The sequence below is a fragment of the Trachurus japonicus genome, chromosome 7 (assembly GCF_045865225.1).
Source record: "Trachurus japonicus isolate A0001 chromosome 7, Traja_1.0".
NCBI classification, from domain to species: Eukaryota; Metazoa; Chordata; class Actinopteri; order Carangiformes; family Carangidae; genus Trachurus; species Trachurus japonicus.
Window position 1 is genome coordinate 19,684,758 of NC_140913.1, and position 25,909 is coordinate 19,710,666.

General features: G+C 39.2%; 3 protein-coding genes across 27 annotated transcripts in view; all 3 read left to right on the forward strand.

The window, feature by feature from the left end:
- The window catches only part of wnk3 (WNK lysine deficient protein kinase 3), a 31,294-nt gene extending 23,811 nt beyond the window's left edge, over positions 1-7,483 (forward strand). For 8 of the 9 annotated variants that reach the window (XM_085781916.1, XM_085781922.1, XM_085781925.1 and 5 more), the window contains exons 19-24: positions 1,874-1,959; positions 2,051-2,388; positions 2,517-2,752; positions 2,838-2,933; positions 3,292-3,455; positions 4,228-7,483. In XM_085781916.1, coding sequence (XP_085638042.1) covers positions 1,874-1,959; positions 2,051-2,388; positions 2,517-2,752; positions 2,838-2,933; positions 3,292-3,455; positions 4,228-4,803 — 1,496 coding nt within the window. In that variant the 3' untranslated portion in view covers positions 4,804-7,483. Of the gene's footprint in view, positions 1-4; positions 185-1,873; positions 1,960-2,050; positions 2,389-2,516; positions 2,753-2,837; positions 2,934-3,291; positions 3,456-4,227 lie in introns of those variants that run through there. The other variant, XM_085781923.1, reaches the window with a different exon arrangement.
- An 861-nt stretch (positions 7,484-8,344) lies between these two features.
- Positions 8,345-19,036, forward strand: phf8 (PHD finger protein 8). The gene is made up of 22 exons (XM_085781948.1): positions 8,345-8,637; positions 9,217-9,521; positions 9,711-9,796; positions 9,909-10,035; positions 10,350-10,510; positions 11,098-11,239; positions 11,828-12,014; positions 12,106-12,268; positions 12,378-12,465; positions 12,748-12,854; positions 12,957-13,048; positions 13,444-13,533; positions 13,680-13,961; positions 14,063-14,145; positions 14,237-14,406; positions 14,751-14,836; positions 15,086-15,207; positions 15,683-16,014; positions 16,122-16,217; positions 16,306-16,415; positions 16,904-17,264; positions 17,349-19,036. The coding sequence occupies exons 2-22, from the start codon at positions 9,424-9,426 to the stop codon at positions 17,435-17,437; spliced, it is 3,072 nt and encodes a 1,023-aa protein (XP_085638074.1). The 5' UTR covers positions 8,345-8,637; positions 9,217-9,423; the 3' UTR covers positions 17,438-19,036.
- Positions 19,037-19,694: 658 nt separating this feature from the next.
- The window catches only part of huwe1 (HECT, UBA and WWE domain containing E3 ubiquitin protein ligase 1), a 39,434-nt gene continuing 33,219 nt past the window's right edge, over positions 19,695-25,909 (forward strand). For 14 of the 17 annotated variants that reach the window (XM_085781930.1, XM_085781932.1, XM_085781938.1 and 11 more), the window contains exons 1-4: positions 19,695-19,769; positions 21,719-21,788; positions 25,420-25,469; positions 25,604-25,673. In XM_085781930.1, the coding sequence (XP_085638056.1) occupies positions 25,629-25,673 (45 nt within the window). In that variant the 5' untranslated portion in view covers positions 19,695-19,769; positions 21,719-21,788; positions 25,420-25,469; positions 25,604-25,628. Of the gene's footprint in view, positions 19,770-20,030; positions 20,132-21,718; positions 21,789-23,881; positions 24,173-25,419; positions 25,470-25,603; positions 25,674-25,909 lie in introns of those variants that run through there. The other 3 variants (XM_085781939.1, XM_085781934.1, XM_085781940.1) reach the window with 3 other exon arrangements.

Sequence of the window (25,909 nt, forward strand, 5' to 3'; positions counted from 1 at the left end):
GCAGGCACAGCCAGCAGCAACCATCTCACCTCCTCACATCCACCTGCTGGCTCAATGTAGCGAGAAAAATGCAACTCAAGTCACAACGCAGATAAGAGAGATGCTAAGTTGCTAAGTTGCAAAGATATTACGTAATCACTTGTCCTTCAGAATGTGTGAACACTCTCAGATCATAAAATATAGGTTTGGTCCCTGTGACCCTATACTGTAGCTGTAGCAAATGATTTTATATAGATTACTTAAAGGGATAGTTCAACATTTTGGCAAATTCGCCTATTGCCATAATCCCTATAGTCATAGAAGTAGGCAGGGGCAGAGACGCGAGCTGCTCAGCGAACACAATGGAGGTGAACGGTATAGGTCCCCTGTCCCTCATCAAACTCACCAAATACACAATCCAACAACTCCAAAACACTCTCGTGGAGAAGTTGTGACCTGCACATTCGCCACTCTATGAAATAATCATGTATAATAATTATGTAACATTACGACACATGAAGCAAATACTCAGAACTACTTGTGCTTTTGAAATCACTCCGCCCATCAGCCGTGTCTGGATTGTAGTTCCGGCTTTGCATTTGCCTCGAAAACAACTCTGTCTCATAATGTTACATTATTATTTCATAGCGTGGTGAATGCACAGGTCACAACTTGTCCACGAGAGCATTTTGGAGTTGTTGGATTGTGTATGTGATGAGTTTGTTGAGGGCCAGGGGACCAGTACCATTCACCTCCATTGTGTTTGATGAGCAACTTGCGTCGCTGCCTGCAGATCTCAAAACAACATACACCGATAATTAAAGGTGATGAACCTACCCTTTTGACTATAGGGATTATGACAATAGGCGAATTTGCCAAAATGTTGAACTATCCCTTCAATTTGCATCACTTGTATGAAATATGAAGATTGGGATTAACACTATCATATTGTGACCAAAGCCCAGGGTTTATAAATTAGTTAGGTTCTGTTGCACATGGGTAGGCTCTTCATATAGCTATGCTTTATCACACTGTTTAAGTATTCCAGTCATCTTGCATGTATTTGTGTTTGTATGTGTAATATGTGTAGCAATAGCTTATACCCTTTGCTACAAGAACACATGCATGAGCAAATGTTTTGTCCCACACAAGTCACTAATAATGGATCGTTATCTGTAAGTAACACCGATTTCAGGCTGCATATTTTTTATGTTGGCCTTAAATTACGCAGTTATTATCCATATACACACTTTGTTAATGTGGTAATACCAAATGTCAAACACACTGAACAATATCACTGTGGATCTGAGCACAGATCTCTAATCTGATATTGGGCTCTGTTGTCTGGTATATGAGTGAGACAGTGGTGAGTCAGTGAGAATGAGAGAGTGGATGTGTGGGTGGGTGGGGGTATACTATTGTAAACACTCAATTGCCATTTCACAACATTATTTTTATTGAATGATTTCTCATAATTTTGTTTTTAATGAAACAGATTTACCACTCCTTCCCACACTCCCATAACACGTTTCTCATTGAGCATGTGTTTTAACATCCCAAAAACCTAAATGTATTTTTCAGTTTATTGTTCATTATTTAAACAAATGTCTACCACTGAACTCATCATATGTTTACATATTTCATAGACTTGAATGCAAGCCACGTAAGTCACAAAGTTGCTGTGTGACATTGGTGGTTGATTTTTAACACTGTGCCTTTGTGTTTGTGCCCCATGTGTGTTTGTGTGCATCTGTATGTCTCTTTGTCATGTACATTTTTATTTGTGTGTTTTTTTGTGTATCTTGTCATCTATGTGCTCCTTATACATGTGTGTCTGTTCTTGTCTTTGGGTCCTTGTCTTCCCTATTTCTTTTCATCCCTATCTCTCTATTAGATGGGCGTTCTAGCAGTCAGGCACTAAAGGAGGAAAAGGAGACCGCACCTCTAAATCCACCCCAGTCACGCAAAGGACGATTCCAGGTAGGATGAACTGTACATATTTTACCTTTGCCACTTGTTAGTATGGGCTGTTGGACAAGCAGCTAATGTGCATCACATCCTCTGCCATCAGGTTACTCCAGTGCCCCAGACCTCCCCCCCAAAGGATACCCCATCAGGCCACAGTGGCGCTCACCGGAAAGTTGGACGCTTCTCTGTAACCCAGGCTGAGATGAAAAAAGAAGACGGACAGACTGGCAGCTCTCCAGTGTCTCCCCATTTGGAGAGGGAGAGGAGGAGATCTCGGGCAAAGGAAGGGGAGAAAGATGAAAGCAAGAGGACCCCAGCAGCGGCCCATCTGTCTCGAGGTCACGGTCACAGCCACTCGCCTCCAGGCAGCAGCGATGATGATGACGGGAGTGAGTTGGAGGATGAAGACCTGAGAAAGGAACTCCACAAGCTCAGAGAAAAGTAAGTCAGAGGATGGGCATATTTAACTCAAGATATATGTCTCCTCATTTATTATATCTTCTGTTTTATGCGTCTTGCCCACAGAGTATTACAAATATTTTCTCTGTTTTCTATCTCTCCCTCTACAGGCACATCAAAGAGGTGGTATCCCTTCAGGCCCAGCAGAACAGAGAGCTGCAGGAGCTGTACAGACAGCTTCGTTCTCTCAAAGACCAAAGGCAGAGCTTGCCTGTCTCCCTTTCCCGAACCCCTCCTCTCCCCACCGCCCCTCCTGTCCTCTCTCCTCGCCGACCTAGGCCTGCCAAAATCAAACTCCGGCCCCGGCCTCACTCTCATATGGATAACAACGGAGTTACACACTCTGGTAAGATTTATTTTGTCTATTCTCTCTCTCATTTCGTTATGTAATCTTTATGTTTGTGTAACTATTCCTTGTATCTCTCGTCCAGGGATTCAGCAGTCAAGTAGTTTCTCAGGGGGTGAACAGAGTAGACTGCCCCTGTACTGCGACCCAGAGCACCGCCCATCACTGCCTGCTAAAAGAGGTATGGTTCAACTTAGACTTCAACAACTTTATTTGTCCCCAATGGGGCAATTCATTTGCAGGAGTGGGGAGCATATAACAAACACAAAACACAGATGACAACACTACAGTTAAAAACACTGATGTACATAAACAATGGACATAAATGCATATGTTAACAGTCTAAAATGCAATAAATAATTAATAAAATTAATCACACTGTGCTGCTGCAGGACCAAGATGGCTAAAGTGATCTGTAAAATTAAAGTGTGCTGTGCAATAAGCTACCTCTTCCTCTTAGAGTTGAGGTTTGTAGTACCATAGTAGTGACATTATTGACAGTAAGTGGCATCATGTGCACCCCCTTCATTTTTCCACAGATCAAAGTCCTCTTAGAAAAAGCACCTTCACTGATGAACTGCACAAACTTGTTGATAACTGGACAAAGGAGACGGTGGGCCAAACCCCACCGAAGCCTTCGCTGAATCAGATCAAGCAGATTCAGCAGGTGCAGGAGTTGGGAGGTTGGAGCCAGGCGACTGAGGTAAGACTGCACACTAAAATATGCATCACATTTTTAAATAACTCTTAAAGCTTTCTTATCCAGAAATTTGATGTAAAGGTCGATACCATTGTCACGTCTTACTTACTTACTTTAAAGATGAACTATGCAGGATTTGTAGCTGCTACATTTTTACCTTAATTAAACGGCTTTGGAGTAATTGTGATGGTTTGATAAATGGCTTAACTTGTTACAGGGAGAATGGAGGCTCTCTGCCTCCCACGTGCGTGTCACTTATTGCCCCTTTTGGCAGAAAAACATGTCGTAATGCCGTATATGATATATAACGTTATATACCACTGATTGATTTCTCGCCGGCTATGTTGTAAACAAATGCACATGGCCAGGACAAGGGTTAGCAAAACAAGGGAAAAATTACCAGACTTACATAGTTCCTCTTTAAAGCTAAAGTTTGTAAAAAAAAAAAAAAAAAGCCTAGCATTAAGACTAGTAATACGGGTAAACAGCAACCCCTGACTTTGTTTCCAGTGTTTATTCTTATGTTAGTTATGTCATGCTTTTCATTGTATGAGCAAAGAACCATTTTTATATGGTCAGACAGGTTGTTCTTCTTACAGTATATATATTGTATATCATAAATGTCATCAACCAGTTTCTCCTTTTGTGATATTATCACTGGGTCATAAAAGACATATTTTTATCAAACTATCATGAAAAGTGTCCATTTGATTTTAATAAAGAGTTTACATTTTGGGCAGACATAACTGGATTTTCTTTCTTTTTACACATATAGGCTGCTCCGCCAGGTTGGTTCCCAGTGTCCCCACTGAACCCCCAGGCATCCCCGACCCCTGCCAGCTTGCCTGTGGCAGCCCCTTCCCATTACCCAGGTGGAGGAAGCCTTTCCACCCTGCCCTCTCCAGGACCTCCGCCACAACCGCACATGGCCCAGGTGCCACAGATGCAGCAAAGTTTACATCTCCACCAGTCTCTCCCCCTCCAACAGATGAGCTATCAGCAGCCTCCACTCCGCCAGCAGATACCACAGCCCCGGATGCAAACTCCCATACAGTCTCAGTCGCTACCACAGACACAGCCTATTGCCCAGCTGCCCCATTCTCCACCTCAAAGTCAACCACTGCTGCCTTCCCAAATGCCCACCTCTCCAGTGTCCACGGGCGCATCTCTGCTGCCCGGCAGTGATACCACTGCACCCACAGATAGTACTGCTGCTACTGGGGGGACATTTTGCTCTTGTTCCTCATCCTGTTCCACCTGTTCCTCTTCTTGCTCTACTGCTGCTCTACCTTCCAGTGCCAAAATTCATCCAACACCCCCCACCTCGACTCTTCCTCTGGGACAGAAATGAAACCGAGGCGAAGTATGAGGTCAATATGAAGGTGCGACAGATGGAAAAACTAAGTTGATCAGGACGTAAAGCAAATCCATTTGGAGTGTTAGTTTCATGTATGCATGAGAGAGTTGTGACTGCAATGAATATATGGATTCCAGTTTGTGGATGAGATGGTGAGTGAATGTGAGAAGTGATAGATTCTAGTATGTACAAGACAGAAGGTAATATGGAGCACAGCAGCTGGGGTTTATGAATCATGGTATGTTTGGGTGTTGAGATGTAAAAATTCTTTAATGTAAGAGTGAGTGCAATTATGAGTGTGAGTGAGTGTTCATGGATTATCCAAGTACATATCCCTAATGTCCTTTGACACAAATTAGCGTTCATGTTTTTGTTTTCAAACCAACATAGTTGGACCTGAACTCTCCCTAAGCAGAGATAAGAAGGACAAAATATTTGACAGTGTGTTGACATTTTTTGTTTAATTTGTCAATGCTTACAGTGAAAGGACTATCAATTTTAAAAGTGCAATTAGTAATGGTCATCTAAATTGATCAGCATGTATTGTATTGATCTGTCTGCAAGGCATAAAGTATTTTTATAGAAGCACATTGATGAAAACCAGATGCATCGAGCATTTTTCATGATCTCTACATGATCTTTTAAAACTGTAAGCCTCCAGCACAAGGTGTTTAATGGGCAATGAAAAAAGTTAAACAACAGCATGTTAAACAGTAGAGCACGGTTCAGTTATCTGGCTACGATCATTACCACAATACAACCAAATACATTGTTGCAGTGTCGTGCGCCATACAGCATGTGCTTAATTTGTATTATTTTATTTTTGTAATATAGATGCTGTCTGAATTACTATGAGTGATATGATATAAATTTCAGATTCATTTTTAATATGATGGCAAATTTAAATATGCTGTCTATGTTCAGTGGATACCTGGGTGTGCTCAGCCCAAGACTGCATGACCTTAAGACTAACTTGTCTTGCCTGAGTGCAAGCTGTTTGCAGCCTACTGAGATAATTAATCAAAATTTTCTTTCACATTTGACATTTGTGCTTTCAGTTTGAGCTGCGCATATCAAAATATATCACAGTGTCATGCTGAGGAGGAGAACAAAAAACAATTAAAACTGCCAAGTTATAATAGAGTGGGGAGACCATATAGGTTATTTCCATATTGCCTTTTAAAATTTCTGCATTTTTTGTGAGTGTGTGAGTGTATATTTTTTCTGTGTGAGAAAACTTTGTGATAGTCCCATGATATATGGCATTTTAAACTGCAAACTGCAAAGCAGCCTCTCAAATGTCACTGTACCCGACTGAAAATGTTTACTTTGCCTATGTCTTGGGCTTGTTTCCTTGAGAAACAAAGTGAGAGCTTAGACCATAAACCAGTTGTAAGTTTGATGTCCAACACTGTTGTGGGATCCTCACTTGCCTATCTGTCAACTTTGTTTGGCTTTGTACAATTTCCTTATTTCAATGGTCAACTATTTAGTCTTCAACCATAGGTTGTCAGTGTGAATACATCTGTCAGAAATTGAACTGTGGGCCATAATTGTGCTTTATGCACGCTACAAAAGGTTTACTCAAGTCAAAAATGTTCCATTCCTCTATTTCTAAACTCACTTCATTTGTTGTTGCAGAAACACAGAGTAATATATCAGCAGCAGATATATTACTGTACATTTTATTGGGTTACCAGTGCACTTAGCCATACACACATTTGACCATTGGTGGTCAGGCGTTAATATTTTTTGGCATAAAAAATAGCCTGTAGTCAAAACAGCATTTCTGTTTTAATAATGATAGAGAGACTGTGTGCCACAGAAAACAGGAGATTGTACAGGTTGTTGAAGACTGCTAAATGTGAGTCAAATAAATTTAAAACATGAATGGGTACAGAGAGCTAGTTTGTGCTAAAGGATATGGTTGTTAAGAAACAGCAATTGCATAATCTAGAGTATAATAATGGTTTTCTGTATTTGTTGCTTTTCATGACAACCCACATTTTCACAGAGATGTAGTTCATTATTAGTGAAGGTGAGATACTGTGCTGTCATGTCTGATACTAACATGTTGACCGCAAGCTACAGCTAAACGATCATGACTCATGATGTGGAGCTGGCTTTGTCCTTGAAGTGTTACCAAAATGTTATCTAAAAGATAAAGATTATTTTTGTATTTTGAAATGGGGTTGTACAAATTGTAAAATTGTGTTCTCATCATTATAAATCAGAGGTTATTTGAAACGAGAAAACACTGGTTTTCATCCCTGTTTACATGGGACTCCCCTACCTTGATATACCTCTCTGAGTCCTGACAGGGCAGGGTCATTTAAGATTATATTCAGAGAATCTTTGGTCATTTTTGACATCTTATTTCAGTTTTGAACCATGAAAACCTGGATGATACATGACATAAGCTACTGGGCTGCATTTTAAATAGCTATAATAGACTTCCAAATTAAAGCAACAAAAACCTGGGGAGTCCTAAATGGCATGACTGAGAACCAATAACTAAAAGACATTTGGCAAAGAAAACTGGAAAAAAACAAAAAAAAAAAACAAGGTATGTTGCTGGTGATTTAGCCTCTGTAAATTGTAACTAATTCAACTGTTGATTTTATTTATGTTTTGTAACTAATCAAAATAAATGATGTTAAACATCAAATTATGACATTGTGAGTGTCTATGTTATTTAAAATTTGCATCACTACAAACCACAGTGGGTTAATGAGGAGATGTGGCACATTAGATTTTATGTGACGGCCAAGAAGACCCATTCGGTTCTCATGTTAAAGGTGAGTTGTGGCATATGTACAAAAAATAGATATTCAAACAAGTCTGTCGTAAATAGAATAAAATAAAAAATGTTAGGACCAATCATTTCAGAATTGTGATTATGATATGAAGGCAAGTGTAATTCATTGTAGCTAGGCTGCAGGAACTTAAAATTCAAAAACATGAGCACAAACCTGAAGGTAAAATGTTGTTTTTAACTGATGAATAAATAAAAAAGTAAAATTGACATGACATTTGTCCAAGGCTTATGACAATAATAGTTACATATTTATTACATTTTGTACTTTTACACATAACATTTAAAAAAAAAAGAGAGTGTCTGACTGATAATTTTATGTGCGTGGAATTTACCAAAGGCATATCTATTAATGTTCTTCCCCATTCTGTTGAAATTAATTGATCACAATATAACTTTCTAACGCTGTAATCTCCATGCAAATAAATGAACTAAACAGAGTTGCACTTGAATAGACCATGAGCTACTGCATGGCCAGTGCGCTGCTTTTCCTTGACAAATGTTCCCATTAACATTCATCTGAAACCTTAACAAAACATGGTTTGGTTCAATTTAACGTTTAAACTTTTTAATCTATTGAATGTATAAAATGAGTCTCTGTAATTTTGTCAAAGACGGTATCTTTGATTTTGTTTCCGCATTAGCGTCCCCCAGCGTTTCGTCCTGAATGTACCTCCATACTTCACTGTCTGCAACTTTATTGTTTTTTCAACAGCGGACAGTGACGAACAACGGTCTGACGCTGCTGCCTTTGAAATGGCGTTGGTGCAGTTAAATATGCCGTTCTTTGTACTTATTGAGCTCGTTTAGGTCGCTTCGGGTTGCAATTTTCTCGTCCAGTGTAAAGCTCTGGTTCTACCCTCCACATTGATCAACACAGAGTTGATAATATGAGATGTGGTGAAGAAATTTGTTCATAATTTACGTTGCATAATAAGGCCGCGGCTAACCCCGAGCTTGCGTAGGGATTACAACGGCTTTTGAATGCTTGGCCCTCCCGCGGCTAGATTTCGGTGAGTTGCTAGCGTTTGATATCGATTTAGCTCACAAACGATGGGTTTCAGTTTGCTATGTGCAGTCAAAATAGCGCTTGTTTCCCACTTTAAAAGCTTTATTAGTAGCAAGCAAGTGCAAATAATAAGGTAACACCTTATTAGCAAAAGCTGAGGTTAGCTACACTCTTGGCTAGCATTGCTAACATATAGCGTGTTTACAAACAGCAGGCTAACGTTACAACCTGCCTGTTGGCTACTGTTTACAACTCGTTAGCATAGGCAAAAGCTTTCTGTTTACAATTTAGACATAGCATGTATCAGCTGCACATTTAAAAGTGTATTTGAATAATATAGGAAAGTTACACTGAAAGAGTAATGTTGTACTACAGAAACGGAGCGTTAACTAATTGAGCCATCTAACTGGTTGACTGAGCCTGCACTTATTGTTGGAGCAAGCTTGCACATTTACTGTGTGTTCCTATCTGTTCACCATATCTACTTATATATTAAAAATCTAGTTATTGCAATTGCAATAAAAGTTCTTGTTGTGTCTAATGATCAGCTATTAACAAATATTATCTTGATTCTATATTTCAGTCCTGGTGAATCCTTGTGGACATGTGTGCCGACATCTACCAAAGGAATCTACAAGTGAAGTTACAGATTTACAATTTAGTTACATATTGACAATACCCTTTCCACAGCAATTAAGTCCATAGTTTGAGAAACAGTCCCCACCACCCGCATTACTTTCTGATATCCTCACAATACAGGTTGATAAATAAGTCATACACACATCTCATTATGGCATCGGTCCCAGTGTACTGCTTGTGTCGCCTGCCATATGATGTGACACGCTTCATGATAGAGTGTGATATTTGTCAAGACTGGTTCCATGGAAGGTAAGTAATCTTCAGATATATCATTGTTGTCCGGACTGTTGTTTAAGCATGTTATATGTTGTGTTGTGTGCATTACTGCGTAGTTACATCTGTTGAGTTAGCTGCATGGTTTGCTCTGTATTGGGTCCTCACGGTTAATTTTGCAATTCTGGACGTGCCCCTTCTGATATGATAATGTTTTTTGTGTAGCTGTGTTGGAGTAGAAGAAGAAAAAGCAGCTGAGATTGACCTGTATCACTGTCCCAACTGTCAAGTCACCCATGGGCCATCAGTCAGTAAGTTACCACTCCTCTCTATACCTTTCTGCAATAACTCAGATTTTATTAGTTTACTAAACCACACATTGCATATATAAAAATTTGTTTTCTTGTCTTTCTTTTTTCTCAGTGCGCAAACGCCGTGGAGGCAACAAGCAGACAGAAAGTAGCGCTGCAGCAGGAAGAGATCCAAGTCGGCCAGTTAAGACAGGCAGTCCACAGTTTGTCAGAGAGCTACGAAGCCGCACCTTCCCAAAGTAAGTCTGTCACATTGTCCTGCAAAGTCAAAAGTCCAGTGTTCTCAAGTTTTGAGATAAAACTGTAATTTACACTGATTGATGTCCTGTATGTACTATAGATGTCATGTTGATTCAACAACTAAAATTGTGTGCACATAAGGAAACAAAATTGTTTATTGCAGAAGATTAAATTTTGATGTTGTCAGTGTAGTTCTAACAGTACTGACAGCTTGTACGCTTTGGTTGGCAAAAGCACATTTGCCTTATTGAAATATAGTAATAATAATAACAAAGCACTGTGTGTTGTGTATTTGTCTGTGATTCCATGACAGTGCGGATGAAGTCTTGCTAAAGCCGTCTGGGGCCCAGCTAACTGTGGAGTTTCTTGAAGAACATTCATTCAGCGTTCCTGTGATGGTGTTGAGGCGGGATGGCCTTGGCATGACCCTTCCTCCATCATCATTCGGCGTCACTGATGTGGAGCACTACATTGGTAAAATTTTAAGTCATTCACCTCTATTTGTAGATCAGAGATCTAGTGAGATAAACTTCAAAGATGCTACGCTACAAGCAGCAACTACAGACTACGTAGGCTGGATCCTTATTCGCGTTCCTTGGCTCGCCTGTTTTGTTGGGAACCCTTCTGCATCATCAGCAGGTATCTCAGGGTCACAGATGTTTCGCCCCTTAACCTGTACACCTCGCCTGAGTGGGGCTGCGGAGGCTGGTTAGCCTTCGCCTGCAGAAGGGTTCCAACTTTGGGCCCTCTTCAGCCACAACCATCTTGAGCTAGACTCTGGCATCGTGGCTATTTCCCTGGTGGCTTTCTTCAGCTGTTAGGCTCCAAACCAACTCTCTGGAGGAAGTAGCGCACCGATTTTGCTGGGAACCCGCGGCAGCCGACCTCAATAGGAAAAATGGTTGCGTGCCACCCTTTTAGAGCCGCTTCGTCAATCAGGTCCTGGTACTTGGCTTTTTTCAGATGGTGGGACGAATGATTTTTAGGCTGATGTATAATGTGGAAATTGAAAATTGTCTTCATTTTGTTTCTGAACCTCATTCATTTTGTTCTTACTACAGGTGCAGAGAAAGAGATTGATGTGATTGATGTGTCTCGCCAGTGTGACTTGAAGATGCGGTTGGGAGACTTTGTTGAATACTACAACAGCCCCAACAGAGACAGAGTGCTCAATGTCATCAGCCTGGAGTTCTCTGAGACCAGGTACGAAAAGATATTCAATTAGATAATGGTTCAGTTTGTAATTATGATCCAAAATCTTTTCATTCAATCATGTAAAAATGTTATATGCAAAATGGCTATGCTACATTTTTACCTTAATTAAAAAGCTCCGGACTAATTGTGATAGTTGTGACAGTTAACTACATGACTTGTGACTTGTTATATGAGTGAGAACAGAGCCTCTCTGCCTTCCACCTGGCGTCTCACAGCTGAAAACCAACCTTGCAACATCAGTGTAGTTACTCGGTCGCTGCCCCGGTGTCCCAGCTCTCTTGTCTGCACACCGCGACACAAACGCACTCCGTAACCGGCAATCTTTTGTTTATGACGTTTAAAAGACTACACAAATATATATGTCGTAACATTGTTTATGTTATATAACGTTATCCAAAGCTCCATGTATTGATTTTTCGCCAGCTTCGTTGTAAACAAATGCACATAGCCGAGAGAAGCGTTAGCAAAACAGCGGAAAAGCGACCAGACTTGCATAGTTCCCCTTTAAAAAATACCTGTGAATACTTCTTTGTGTTGCAATGGATGTAATGATTTTTAAGACAAATCTTCTTTTAGGCTCTCAAACTTGGTGGAGACTCCAAAGATTGTGAGAAAACTGTCATGGGTTGAAAACCTCTGGCCTGAGGAGTCTGTGTTTGAACGGCCCAATGTGCAGAAGTACTGTCTAATGGGAGTGAAGGATAGCTACACAGACTTTCACATTGACTTTGGAGGCACTTCAGTATGGTACCATGTCCTGAGGGTGAGATGTTATTAAAATGTCCTTACTGAACCCCTTTATTAATATACAAATTGATATCATCTTAAGAGATTGTGACTGTCTGTCTTTCTAGGGCGAGAAAATCTTTTACCTGATTTCTCCCACCCCAGCAAACCTGGCACTTTTTGAGAGGTGGAGTTCCTCATCGAACCAAAACGAGATGTTCTTTGGAGACCAGGTTGATATGTGTTACAAGTGCTCTGTCAAACAAGGAAATACCTTGTTCATCCCGACAGGTAAACTGAAACTTGTCTACTTGTTTTGCTAGGTACAGAAAAACAAGATTAACAGAGTAAACGGTCAGACGAATCTGGATTGAATAATGTTTACACTTTTGTCATCCAGGGTGGATTCATGCTGTATTAACTCCAGTGGACTGCTTGGCCTTTGGCGGAAACTTCTTGCATAGTCTCAACATTGACATGCAGTTGCGGTAATATTTCCTTAAGACTTTTCACGTCATCTTATCTTATTTCTTATTTTTGATCACAGTCTTCCACATTGCACTAAAGGAATTTGTTAAATTCCAGGGCAGTGAAAAGTCAAAGGTTGTAAAAGGCTAGTTCTTGAATTACTGTTCCTCAGGGCTCAGAGTTCTTGTGGATATTTGGTGAAAAACAAAAGCCACAGTTTTTTGTCATATAAATACACAGATTTGTACACAGATGATATCAAAGTTCGTCTTCATAATTATTCATGTCTGTTTAATTTTTAGAGCATATGAAATAGAGAAGAGATTAAGCACAGCAGACTTGTTCCGGTTTCCCAACTTTGAGACTGTGTGCTGGTATGTTGGAAAGCATCTTCTTGATACATTCAGAGGTGAGAAAGTTCATAATATGTATATTTTTTGTTTTTGAGTGTGAACTACATGGATGTTTAAAAACATTGTAACATTATTAATATTGCTTTGTTGTCTTACAGGTCTGAGAGAAAATCGCAGACATCCTGCCACATACTTGGTTCATGGAGCCAAGGCCCTGAACAATGCTTTCCGCGGCTGGACCCGTAAAGAGGTAGGTAAAATAAGTAGCTTCAGTTTTAGATTTCTTAGATTTCACTGGCTGTTTTGCATCTCAAAACAACACAACACAGAATTAAAAAACATAATACTGACAGAGATTTTGTGGAGAACATCAGTGCCAGTCTTTGTTTTCTGTCAAGTATGAAGCAGGAGCTGGCTGGTTAGGCACAGCTCAGCACATCAAATAGAAACGAGGAACAATTGTACCAATTAAACTATCAAGATATCTGTAATTGGCAAGGCGTTTAGAGGTGCTGGTTCTTGAGTTTTGTTACCATTTCACATATCTACAGTAGCTGTATCCCTGTGTGTTGTATTTATGCTTAGCTCAATGTAACATAGCAAAACAATGTCTGAGATGATTAATAGTTATCTTGACATCCTCAGGCTTTAGGAGAGCATGAAGTGGAAATTCCAGAAACCATCAATACAACAACACTGGTGAAGGACCTGGCCAAGGAGATTCGTCTGGTTGAGGTAAAAAGTAAATTCACTGAAATTCATGGCATGTTTTAGCTCTGTTTTAACTTTCTAAGTCTGTAGGGGAAATTCTTCCTTTTTAAAAAAAAAAAAAAAAGTTTGTTTTTTTTAAATTGACCTATTAACACTCTTTCTTTTGATAGGATATCTTCCAGCAAAACATTGGTCGCACGGGACCTCAGTTTCCTGGTTCACCACTCTCTAAAGCTCCCCTGACCACATCTCAGAATTCAGGACGCCCACCTGGAAAAAAGAAAGGACCCAAGCCGAAAGAAGTGATTGGGGGTCTTGGGCCCCCTGCAACCAAGAAGAAGAATCAAAAGGGGATACTTAAGGCAGAAGCAGGAGAACTTGACCTCATTGAGATCCACACCAAACATACACTCAAGAAATTTCAACCTGGCAAGTCCAAAAACAAGAACAAGGTAGAGTTTGCACAGATTTGATATTACATTGGAAATGCTAGCTATAGCTATGTGTCGTCTTGTGCTCATGTTTGCTCGCAATCTTTTATCTATCTGCCCAGTTGGAGTTGCCTTTAGAAGCGTTTGAAGGGAAACTAAAGAAGAGCAAACTGAAACTTGTGCTGACCAATGGAAAAATCCAAGGGTAAGCTCAGCAGCTATTTGTTGTGTTTCGTCCTTAATTTTTTTGTCCTTTCAAAGGTTGGAGTTTAAACCTGTTGTTTTTCTGACTGTAGTAAAAAGACAGGCAACAGCAATGGTGCAGGAAGGCAAGGAAAATACAAACATCTTGCCATGGAGGGCTCCAGTCTGTCTGACCTAGAGTCTGAAGATGAGCTGCAGATTGACGAGACCCCTCCTCCGCGACGCAAACCTGCTGGACCTGGCAAGAAAAAGAAACTCAGTGGTTAGTGTTGGACTTCAAGCAATAGTATTATGATTTTTATATAGGGTGGATGGGAAATGTTGTCTTTGCTGTTTTTGTGTCTGAAGTATTGTTAGGTCTGTTGTCGTTGTGTTGTCTTATCTGTTGTTTTTTTGTCAAAACAAGTGCAATGCTGTGGAAAATAAAACTCATTACTCAGAATGCTTAAATGAATGTACTAGTTCTCATATGGACATTTAACCCTGGCTATGAAGGCAATAAGAGTGTTTGAACTGAACTGAACTTAATTTGGTAGCTCATATAGTTTTGTCATATGGTTTGCCACCATGCTACTGTAACCTAACTGTGTGAAAATTGGCCTTCAGGTCTTCCTAGGAAGCTGCCCAGAGCCAAACCTTGCTCTGACCCCAACCGCATCAGAGAGCCAGGGGAGGTAGACTTTGACATTGAGGTGAGATCATTACAGCTACACCAAACAGGTTGTGTGGAGCCAATTCTGGGCGCCTTCTTTTAAGCTGTGGTGTGGTAACAAGTATAAGTTAGCAAATCAGTCCCTAAGATAAAAAAAAAAAAAAAAAGATTTTCTTCACACATGCCAGTCCTTACATCTATAAACATTTCCTTATCGTGATGACGTTATGGCTTTAAGTTTAGCTTTGGCTCAACAGTAATAAGAAAATGTCTATGCATGTGGCTTCAGGAGGATTATACCACAGATGAAGAGGCACTGGCTGCCCACGGAGTGAAGGGTGGCGCGGGGGGCATTCTGGACTTATTGAAGGCCAGCAAGCAAGTTGCAGGCTTGGACTCTGCGGCGCTGAGGTTAGTTGGTCCTTAATCACAAGCAATATGTTATTATTATTTTTTATATTGTTAGTCAACACAAACTCAGGAAGACTCTGTTATGATATTAGAATATATTTATTTTGTAGTTGCATGTCATTTTCGGGCTGCACAATTAATTGAAAGTGCAATATTCAAGTTGCAGGAGCTGCACCTTTTTTATTTTATAAGGGTCACAGAATTGTTAGCATAGGTACTGCCATAAGAATGCAGCCCTAATGTAATTTTATTGTCAATAGTATGTATTTGAAACACACTTGCTGATCTCTTGGTACCTGTGGCTAGACTAGAGCAATTTCTGAGCAGAAGTGGGAATAATTGTCTCACTGTGCTGCTGCAAGAATCCAATAACCTTTGAATAGTTTAAATATTTGTAGTGGCTGTGGTTGTGTGCTATGTTTAGGATGTTATTTTGGAGATGACGAGTGAGTGCTTAACTCTCTCCTTTTTCCAGTGAGGAAGCCCCAGCCTCTCCCAGTACTCGTGATGCCATTCAGGGCATGCTCTCCATGGCCAACCCACCTTCCTCGTCTTCGTCTTCCTCGTCTTCGTCTCCTCTATCTATCTCTGGAGGATTGACAGAGGGATTGGGGGTGGTCAAAGAAAAAGGTGGCAGGGCTGTGTGGGTGACTGGAGGTGTCAAAAAGACAGGAAATCCTGAGAAGAAACCTGTGATCCAGCGGCCTGGGAAACGGCCGATTAAACGGCCAGCTCGTCACATCAGTGATGAAGACAGTCCAGATGAGCAAGAGACTTTGGGAACCTGTTTTAAAGATTCAGACTATGGTGAGCAACACAACACACTGGGTCCCCTACATCTGATGATTCACAAGCACTGTTTATAGCTTTTATTGCTCACTCCGTTGGTTAATTATGTTAATCAATTTTTTAAGTTTACCCGTCCTTGGAGTCTGATGAGGAAGACCATGCTAACAAGGCTAAGATGAAGCGCAAGAAAAACTGGGATGACACACCTTGGAGCCCAAAAGGTACTTGGCATGAGCACAGCAATAAGATGGATGAGGTTTGCTGTTTAGATTTTTAAAGCTTCTTGTTTTATATTTCCTGCATTTATAGCCAGGGTGATGCCCACCCTTCCGAAACAGGAGCGACCAGCCAGAGAAGGGGCCAGAGTTGCATCTGTAGAAACTGGTCTTGCAGCTGCCGCCGCCAAGCTAGCACAACAAGTGAGTTGGGTAGGGCCGGTCTATTGGTCCTAAAAGGATGTGTATTGAAGAGACGTTCAAGGAAAACAATACGTCACTGCAAGGCCTAGCATGGAGGTCTTTCAAACAAAGCACAACTCTGTAACACTGAATATTCATTGTAGAGACAAAAAAAAAAACGTTCAAGATGTTCTGCACTGAGGGACTACTGCAGCAAACTGGACACAAATATAACAGCCCATAGAAAATAAGAACACTCTCCTGCCCTGCCTCTATCACAGACCAAAAAAACAAGCAGATGAGCAGGTGCACTGACACTATCCACTAATGTAATATCCTGGTGACACACACAGACAACACCTCCACAATTTTCATCAATGGCTGAGAGACAAGAATTCAATTCCATTAGGTTCCTTAATCCTACAGTGTGCCTTGTGAATAATGCAGAATTGAGGCATTTTCAATAAAAGATAGTAACTCTAATTTCTGTTTTTACAATTGTGATTCAGGAGCAGCAGAAGCCTGCTAAAAGGAAGTACACCAAAAAGCAGCGTCCCCCGGCTCCAGTAGTCACTCCACCCCCTGTTCAGCCAGAGCCAGCCCCACCCTCCCCACAACCTGCTCCAGAGTCTGCAGCAGATTTCAGCCCTGAAAGGAGGATGGATTACTACTCTGCTAGTCTGTTGGACCATGAATATACAGCAGGACCAGGACCTTTTGGCCCTGGAGGGCCTAGAGGTAGCGGTGCAATGGCCCCTGGTGTATTCCTCACTTCACGCCGACCTTCCCTGTCTCCGCAGAACAGCAGTTCTCACTCTGGTGCATCGCCTGCAGGCTTAGCTAGCCAAGGCACAACAGGAGTAGGTCAAGGTAAGCATAGACAGTGATAGCATGATTGCATATCTTTGTGATGTAAGTGTTTTCTAATCTATTTCCTCTTTCACTGTAATTCAGGGAAACGCCCAAAGAAAGGACTGGCAACTGCAAAACAGAGACTTGGAAAAATTCTGAAAATTCACCGCAATGGCAAGCTTCTTTTGTGAGAGTTGTTGTAAATGTGGATGAAGACTTAAATGGGAATGAAGAAAATGGATTGTGTAAAAGTAGGTCTGAAGGAATTAGAGATAGTAATCTATATTTTGTACTTTTAAATTTGTTTACTATTTTCACCTGTTATTGGACTTCACAATATCTTGTCTGACTCAAAGTATTCAGCCCAGCTAATTAGATGCCAATTTTGGCACACTACTTATCAATGTTTGCCTAAATGTATTTTCTGAGGCACATCTGTGACTTTAAACAAATCACTATGAGATGAACATCTGCTGTGGTGAATATTCTTTAATGATCAGAAAAACAAAAGCAATGGAAAGTGTTTGAAAATGACAGGTGGACAGTGATATAACTAGCTAGATTAACTAGCATAATAAATTAAAAATCAAATAGTTTCTTCTTTATACCTTTTTGTTATTTTTAGTGGCTGTATATTTATGTTAACATTGTACTGTCCATCACAATTTTTTAAAAGGGAAAGAAAAACAACACATTTTCTAGTCTGGTATATGTAATGTTTGTAGGGCCCGAAAACTCACAAAAATGACACACACATTCATGCAGTTGTAACATTGTATTTAGTTTTATTTCTTTCTTATTTTTTAAAACTCATTTTACCTCATTAATTCTTATTTGAAAAGGTGATGAAAGCATGTCTGTCTCGGCACACGATTAACACATCTGCAAAAATCCAGTGTGCACATGGTCAGCAGCACCCAGTATGCCACATGAACAGTTATCACTGTTTGTATAACCCATCTCCATATACAGTAGCTCTACGCATAAAATAGAAAGTGCTAAACTGATGCCAAGAGTAACATACAAGCATATTTATTCTGATCATATTTATTTAACAGGGCAAAGGTTTGCTATCTCTTAGCCTGTATTATTGTGTGTTTTTACCACCGTATCATCTTGGTCCCTACTTTTATTATTTTTCCACCACTTAATACCTGTACAAAAGTTTTATCCATGGCTTTGTTCCTTTTTTTTTTTTAAACAGCTCAAGTTGTCATTGTAAATATTTGTAATATTTGTAATTTATACAGCTACATTGGAAAAGATGATTATGAGTTGAACAGACTAGTGTCCTGCAGGTTGCCATTATCTATGCCCCAACAGTTGGTGGCATTTTTGGGACAGATGTAGAAACATGCTTTCTTTCCACAGAATGTACTAGTGATAAAATGTTTGCAGAAATGTAGATTTAACTGTGTGAAAACATTGTTAAAGTGCAGGATATGAATTCATATGTAAATATATGTTGTAATTTAAGTTCTTTTATAGATCAAAAACTTTGGAATCTTTCTTAACATAACTTGTACATGATACATTGCTGTATTTGGAAAATATCTGAAATAGTTCTTTTTTATATTTGTACGCAGTGATTGTCATGCTTAGTTTGTCATGTTGTCTTGTTATTATAATATTGGAAGTGTGATGAAAAAAAAAATGCCCTTGCTAAATTTCATCCATTTAGTTTTATATTAATTGTTCTTGATATTCACTCTTGTGTTGGTGTGTACTGTGTTTTAAACATTATGTGTTTAAATACGACCTGGAAAAGATAAAATATATCTTGGGCAAAATTCCCTTTTTCATTGACTTTATTTGAGGAACACCAAATCACCAAGAGTGTGATTTATGGGTCAAACAAATGATTTTCTGTTTACTATACTTTTAAGCTGGTGAAGAAATTTTCATTACCTTCGCCAATTTTTTGTATCAGAAACTCATCATTAAGAGACAGCAAAACATTGTGTGGTATTAAACACTTCTACACTTCATGATGCTTACAATTAAAGTACAATTCGATGCTTTGTGTTAGAGGATGGTAAAAACCCACTTTAATATTACTTTTGAATGATAATTTGTGACTTATTTTTCTCAGGGTTTTTTTTTTTTTTTTTTTTTTTTACAAATTACTGTACTATTATTTTCATATCTTAAACCGTCTAAACATTTCCATTGCTCTATTTTAAATGCCGTTTAAACAGTTAAATGCATTTGTTATTTAAATGTGCAAATCTTTATTTCTTAATTGTCAGTGAATTTGAATACACTTTCATATTAAATTGAATTAAACTATATTTTTCATAAAAACAAAAATCTGCTGTGTGCTTTCATATGCACATCTTATCACAAGGTTGAGACTGGAAATACCAGCTAATGGGCTGTATGTCCACTAGCATTGTTTTTGTACAACAATAATTACAAGGGAGTGCCCGGGGTAAACGCAGCTTGCAGGTATTCTCGCGAGATCCAAACTGCCCTACCAGTCGCCAGTGCAAGATGGAGAAGCAAATGTAACACGCATTCGAGGTAAGCAGAAAGACTTATTCCAGACTACTGACATGGGTTTTAGCTAACTGTTGGCGTACATCCCCCTTCTTAGCCACAACCGTCCCGGATGCTTGCCCTAACAGTGATCCAAGACCTCAAAACGGGTGTTTTTTTAGGGTAAAGTCCGAATCTTCTGCTGTGTAAACCGCCATTTTTAATTTAGCCATAGAGCATTGTGCGGAGCTCTCATTGCTAGCTAGCTAGCTAGCATCGCGCGAAACCCGCAAACGTACATACACACTCATGTTCACTGTGTGTGGGTATGTGCGCTTCTTATGTTCAACTCCGAGTCAAAGCGATATCCTCGTTCAATGACTAATGGCGTTCCCCGAGAACAACCGGTGAGAGTTAAAATGTGTGTCAGATTGCAGATTTGACTTTTCGTAACCTACTAACGTTGCCCGTCAGAGCGGAATCGGAGGCTAAGAAACAAACGTTAGCCTGAACTGCTAGTGAACCTAGTTACCGTCACCCAACTAGCTTTTAACTTTGCTAACGTTAGCGCCGCCGTTGAAGAGACCGCTGCCTTTTACATCATTGACTAACTATGCGAGTTGATTTATACACGGTTGCAACGAACCTAGCTAATTTGGGAGAGAGAAACGTTTTAGGGGATGTAATAATGTCGCTCAAACAACGACTGTGTAACGTATTTTTCTGATGCAAATTATGATCTGAGCCGTTCGCAACGTAGCTAATAACGTTATCAACATTAATGCCGCGTTGTTGCTTGTAGATGTAATTATCCACTGAGGCGTCATAGATATAATGCACTAACTTGGGATGCCTCTCGATGAAAGCAACCTTAACAATTTCTGTGATAACTGTAATATAGTGAATCTATGGTATCTGTCAACATCTCCTTTGGTCCTCTCAGAAACTGACCACTGTAATGACATGACAACAGGAAGAGTGAACTTGTTGCAAAGAATGCTCATTATAGTTTTGAGTTGTTTTGTAGGAAACAATTATTTGACAGCACACACAAATGATAACTTGAAAGTACATGCAGCTGAATAGTGGATCGTAAAAGTTTTGTTTGTGGGGAAGAATTGAGTATGCACCCTAATTTTAAATCATCTCGATTCATTTTATGTAATCATACACATTTAATGATTGTACATGATATTAAAGTACTAGACTATTAAGTGATTTTGATGGCCTGAAACCCAGAATGCATGTTGTGTCAAAGCACTTCTTGCATTTGCATATTGTTCATAATGAGGCTTGCAAACTCTTACAGTCAGCCTGATTGATCTTCTCAAATCATGTGCATTTAAAGTGATAGCAGGTCTGAATTGAGCAATCTAGCTGAGAGGGAGAAAGACTAGCTGAACTTGGTTGTGGTTGTGAGTGACAGGTTTCTAGTAAAGCTGCTAATTTAACATTCAGACCTATGAATAGAATATGCAAAATGTTTATAATTACAAATAAGATAACTAAGAACTTAAGTAAGTAATGTCTAAAAATAAATGCATGGTGACCAAAGCACTGTACACATTTTCATGATATTAACTGTAGAGTAGAGCTAATACATAGATGTATATAATCACACTTGGTCATAAAAAGAGACCATGTCGGCCCCAAAGCTAGAATATAGTGGTTTTTTGGAATGAGATTAAGTGTCAATGACAGAATATGTTTTAGTACTGTGAAAAAGTTTATCTTCAACAGTATGTTGAAATCTTAAAACAGAATCCATAGAATTTTGCTCTGGTAATAACACACCGATTGGCATTTTCCCAGTATTATATCTAATTATAGTTAGCTTTGTACAAATGTCATAATTGCTCACCCCTTTCACCAACAATACGTGGTGTACTACATGTGTAAATCTGTTAAATATTTCATTTGATACCAGATAGTTGAGTTAATTGATTTTTCTTGTCCTGTTATATCTGATTTGATTGTTTTCTACATGTTTTCAGATAGTTTAAAGAAACTTCAAAGCACGCCAAGGATAACAATGGTGGAGCTATTCAACCAAAGCAGTTTCTGGTATGTACTGCTAACCTATTTAGTACATTGACTGAAACAGTTTAGGTGAAACTCATGTATTGGTGATTTGCCACCAATATTTGCTTCCAAGTCTATACCTTCTGACAAAACAAGTCAATCATTAAATATTAATATCATTAAACACACATCGTGAACAATAATAACAAGGGGAAATATTTTTCTGGCCTTTACCATACAAAAGTCATTCAGTAACTCAAACTAGCTAGTAAGAAAGTCACGTGTATCCATCTAGGGCTGTCATAATCATGGAATTTTAGATGACAATTAATTGCCGTACAAGTAATTGCAATTAACGATTTAATTGTCTTTCTTTGGTCTAAGTCTAAACATAGTTTAATAATGCACATCCACCTTATGAAGAAGAGCCATTGATTTGCATTAAACATTGGAACATATTAATAAAAATTGCATTTCTGTTTACCTTTAGTCTTTGCGACTAAATCCGTGATGCTAATGTCACTTGATCCTCATCAAAATGCGGTCGTTGAGTATTAGAAATTAAACGCTTGAGATAAACAATTTGTGGTACTCCACTCATGTGGAGTTTAACCATAGCAGAAGAAGGGGGTGCAACATGATGTTGTCATTAAAAGAGCACAATTTAAACCTCAAATGGTAGAAAACAACGTGGAAATAGTGATGGAAATATGACATTTCTGTGAGATTTATTCAGCTGTTTTTATACAGATGAGTTGTGCAACATGATTGAAGTCAGGTCAAATAATTGCAATCAGGCAATTATGTAATAATTGTGACAGGCCTATATCAGTTTTGGCAAGATTTACTGTGATTTATATTCATAATCTGTAATTCACTCGGTGCTTTGGAGTTCAGTGGCACAGAGTTTGTGTTTCTCATAGCACCTGAACATGATTTTGAATGAAGTAATGTTTGAGATGCAGTTGAGATTTTCATAATCTGCCTGCCAACATATAAACACAAAATCATTATTTGTGAGTTTTATAAAACTAAATTTAAAAATCTCAAAACCAGATCCCAGCCAATCTTAAAAATAATATTGACTGAAAATACTGTTGGCACTGAAAATATCGATCCTGTAGCGCTACTCATGTACAGTAGGTCCTTGTCTATGGGTATGTAAGCTCTTGATTATTGCCCTGTGTCAATAGTGAAGGTGGACTGGTGCATCAATCTTTGACATGATTACCACAGCCCTTCAGAGATATCATGACTGAGAGAACAGCTTGCTTGACTTGACTTTCAACACCGCTAAGTGATGGCATAGTTTTTTTTAGGCTTTGGAGAATCACATGGCATACTGTAAAGCAACATTATGTTAATTTTATTATCTATTTTAATGATAGAGATACTGAGTGTTTAGGTCCACTAAAACCACTAAACACCTAGATATAGTTATTGTTAATGCTAGATTTATCTGAATAGCTTGTAGAAACTAAGTCAAGTGCATGACTGCTACTCATTTGGTTGGTAATATTGCAACAGTGGTGTATGTGGCTAAACTAAAAGAACTTAATGAAATAGCATGTGAAGTCATTGGTGATGATGCCATTAGTAAACTTAAGCCTTTACAAGAACAAGGATGCTACCAGCCTCTTTGCTCCATTATTTACATAATAAAGTCTGCTCCAGTTTTAGTAAACATGTTCTGTAATTACCCACTTAACTTTATATGCCTGTATCAAATACTGTGTGTTAATGCACTTTCTTTAAAACATTGAAATATTTCTTGTCTCTGTTCAAGTCAGTTGTTTATTGCTTTTGATGCACATGTATAAAACGTGCCCCGATGGTGAAGTTGATAGTTGTGTGTCATGATTTTGATGAAAATGATTTATAGGATTATGTAGTAATATTCATTATATTGTTGTGTTTTGGTCGTATACTGCGGATGTTGTTGGTTGCAAAGCTGTAGTTATCTTATTTGTAATGGGAAGCATACAAAATTACTGATTTAAAAAAAAAGAAGGGAAAAAAAATATATTTTATATATATTTATTTATTTTTCACAGGAGGCCCGTTGCCCTATATTAATATGCACTGCATCGATAAACAGTGGCTCATTCTCAGCCGTAACGTTATTCACTTTTTGCACACTACCCAGAGTCATGATGACTCTGCCAACAGCTAGTGCCTGTGTGCTATGGAAACAAGCGCGGATACTCTGAAAAATAATACAAGCCATGGATTAACAACTTCTTTACCGAGTCGGCGATCCGTAGTCAATTAACCTGAGCGAAAACTGAAAACAAAACTCGCAGTGTCACGTTAGACCCAACCGACAATGATTCAGCGAGTTATTATGCGTTTCTGCCTGCTACTCAACTAACGATAGCTAGCTTGCTAGCTGGCGCGTGCTACGACTGTCTAGCTGTTGAACCAGGGTAAGAGACTCAGGTACTCAGCAAAGTAACATTAGCCGGCTCCAGGTATTTGACACACACTAGTCTTTCTGCTTCTGGTCACTGAATGTTGTTTGCAGTTTCATTTTTACTTAGAGCGGGGATGGTGCAGGAGTGGGGAGTGCGGGTACCTTTCGCGGCCTGCGCAGCCCCGAACTAAATTAGTCAAGAGTCAGGTCGGGACAGCATGGTGAATCTGTGAGATCTGGATTGACAGATGTGGCACAAATGGCTAAAACCGCTTCATCTTTTGGTTAGCTGTGTTTTAGACGTTTATCGCGGGTTAAACGGGTGATTTGGTTGTGACTTGACTGACTTTTGCACGGTCTAATGGTGTAAATGCTTTGAAGTATTTCAGGAGAATATCGGTTGTTAACGTTACCGGTAGCTCAATGTTAGCTGGTCTGGTGCTAACATTAACTCCGCAGCAAACATTACCGATCGATGTCCTCAATTCGTTGAGCTTCCCAACCTATCTTATTTTGTTTTTTTGTGTTGTTAGCCAATATTTGGGCAGCCTTTCACATTTGTGACAATTAACTGCAATCCCATGTATGTGCAGTGACTTGTTAACATCAGGTAAATAACGTTATGGTGCTAGCAAGGGTGACGTTAGCATGTTAGCTAGGTAGCTATAACTTTAAACCTGTCAGCGTCACTTCAGTTGACGAAGGGCAAATAGCGACATATGAATGTGGTTTATTTAGATACTTGATTCTCAGGTACGTGAAATGGTAGGGAAATGTTTCGGGTCATTGATAAAGGCGTAACCTAATATAATTAACTTTGTGTCGTATGTCGCTAGCTAGACGCTAGCTTGCTCTCCCACTGTCTGCTTTGTGATGATCAGATCTGCTAGAGAACCGACACAGGTCTATTATTTTACAGTGATTGTGATCAGTCGTGTGGTAGCTGTTAAATATTTTAAATAAATTAGCCATACTCCCTACCCTAGATTGATAGTTGATCAGTAGTTGGGTAATAGTTGTCAAAATGCAAGTTTGACTGTTGAGAGTCTGTATTTGATATGTGACCCTACTGTATGCCATGTAATCAGTATATACTGTCATGATCCCTGTTTAAATAGCAATGAGGCTGGACTTAATATAAATAATACGTAGAGACTAAATCTTATAACCAGTGTACATAGCTTTTTAAGTTTGTATCATAGTATCTTGGACATTATTGCTTGATTGATTGATTTCTTTTTTTACCATAATTTTTTACAGGTAACGTGATTGGAACATGCTGTTAAGTGGGTATTGCCAAATTATTTTGTGTAAGTACTTTTCACATTTAAAGCTGTGTACAAGTCCAGAGTGTAATATTGTCCCATTTGAAATTGTAGATCTAAGTAACTGACTACTGTAGCATTATGAAATTAAGTATAAAGGGTTGTTAATTTGTTAACAGGAGCAACAAACAGAGATTATCGACAATGAAGGTCGACAGAAGCAAGTTAAAGAAAACTCCTACGGAAGCTGTGAGTATACATAATAACTGCTCTTTGGTCATTCCTAACCTCACTAGCCCCTAATCTCCATATAGTTGGGATACCCGAGATGAATTTAGTTTGAGCAGTCCAGGGATGTGTTGCAGCCTGGATGGGTTAAAACTGAGTCGATGTCCACAGTTACCTCCAGATTGGCTTCTATCACCCTCAATTATCGGTTGTGAATTATGAATTCCAACTGTCACTGGTCTTGTTTTTTTCCAAAG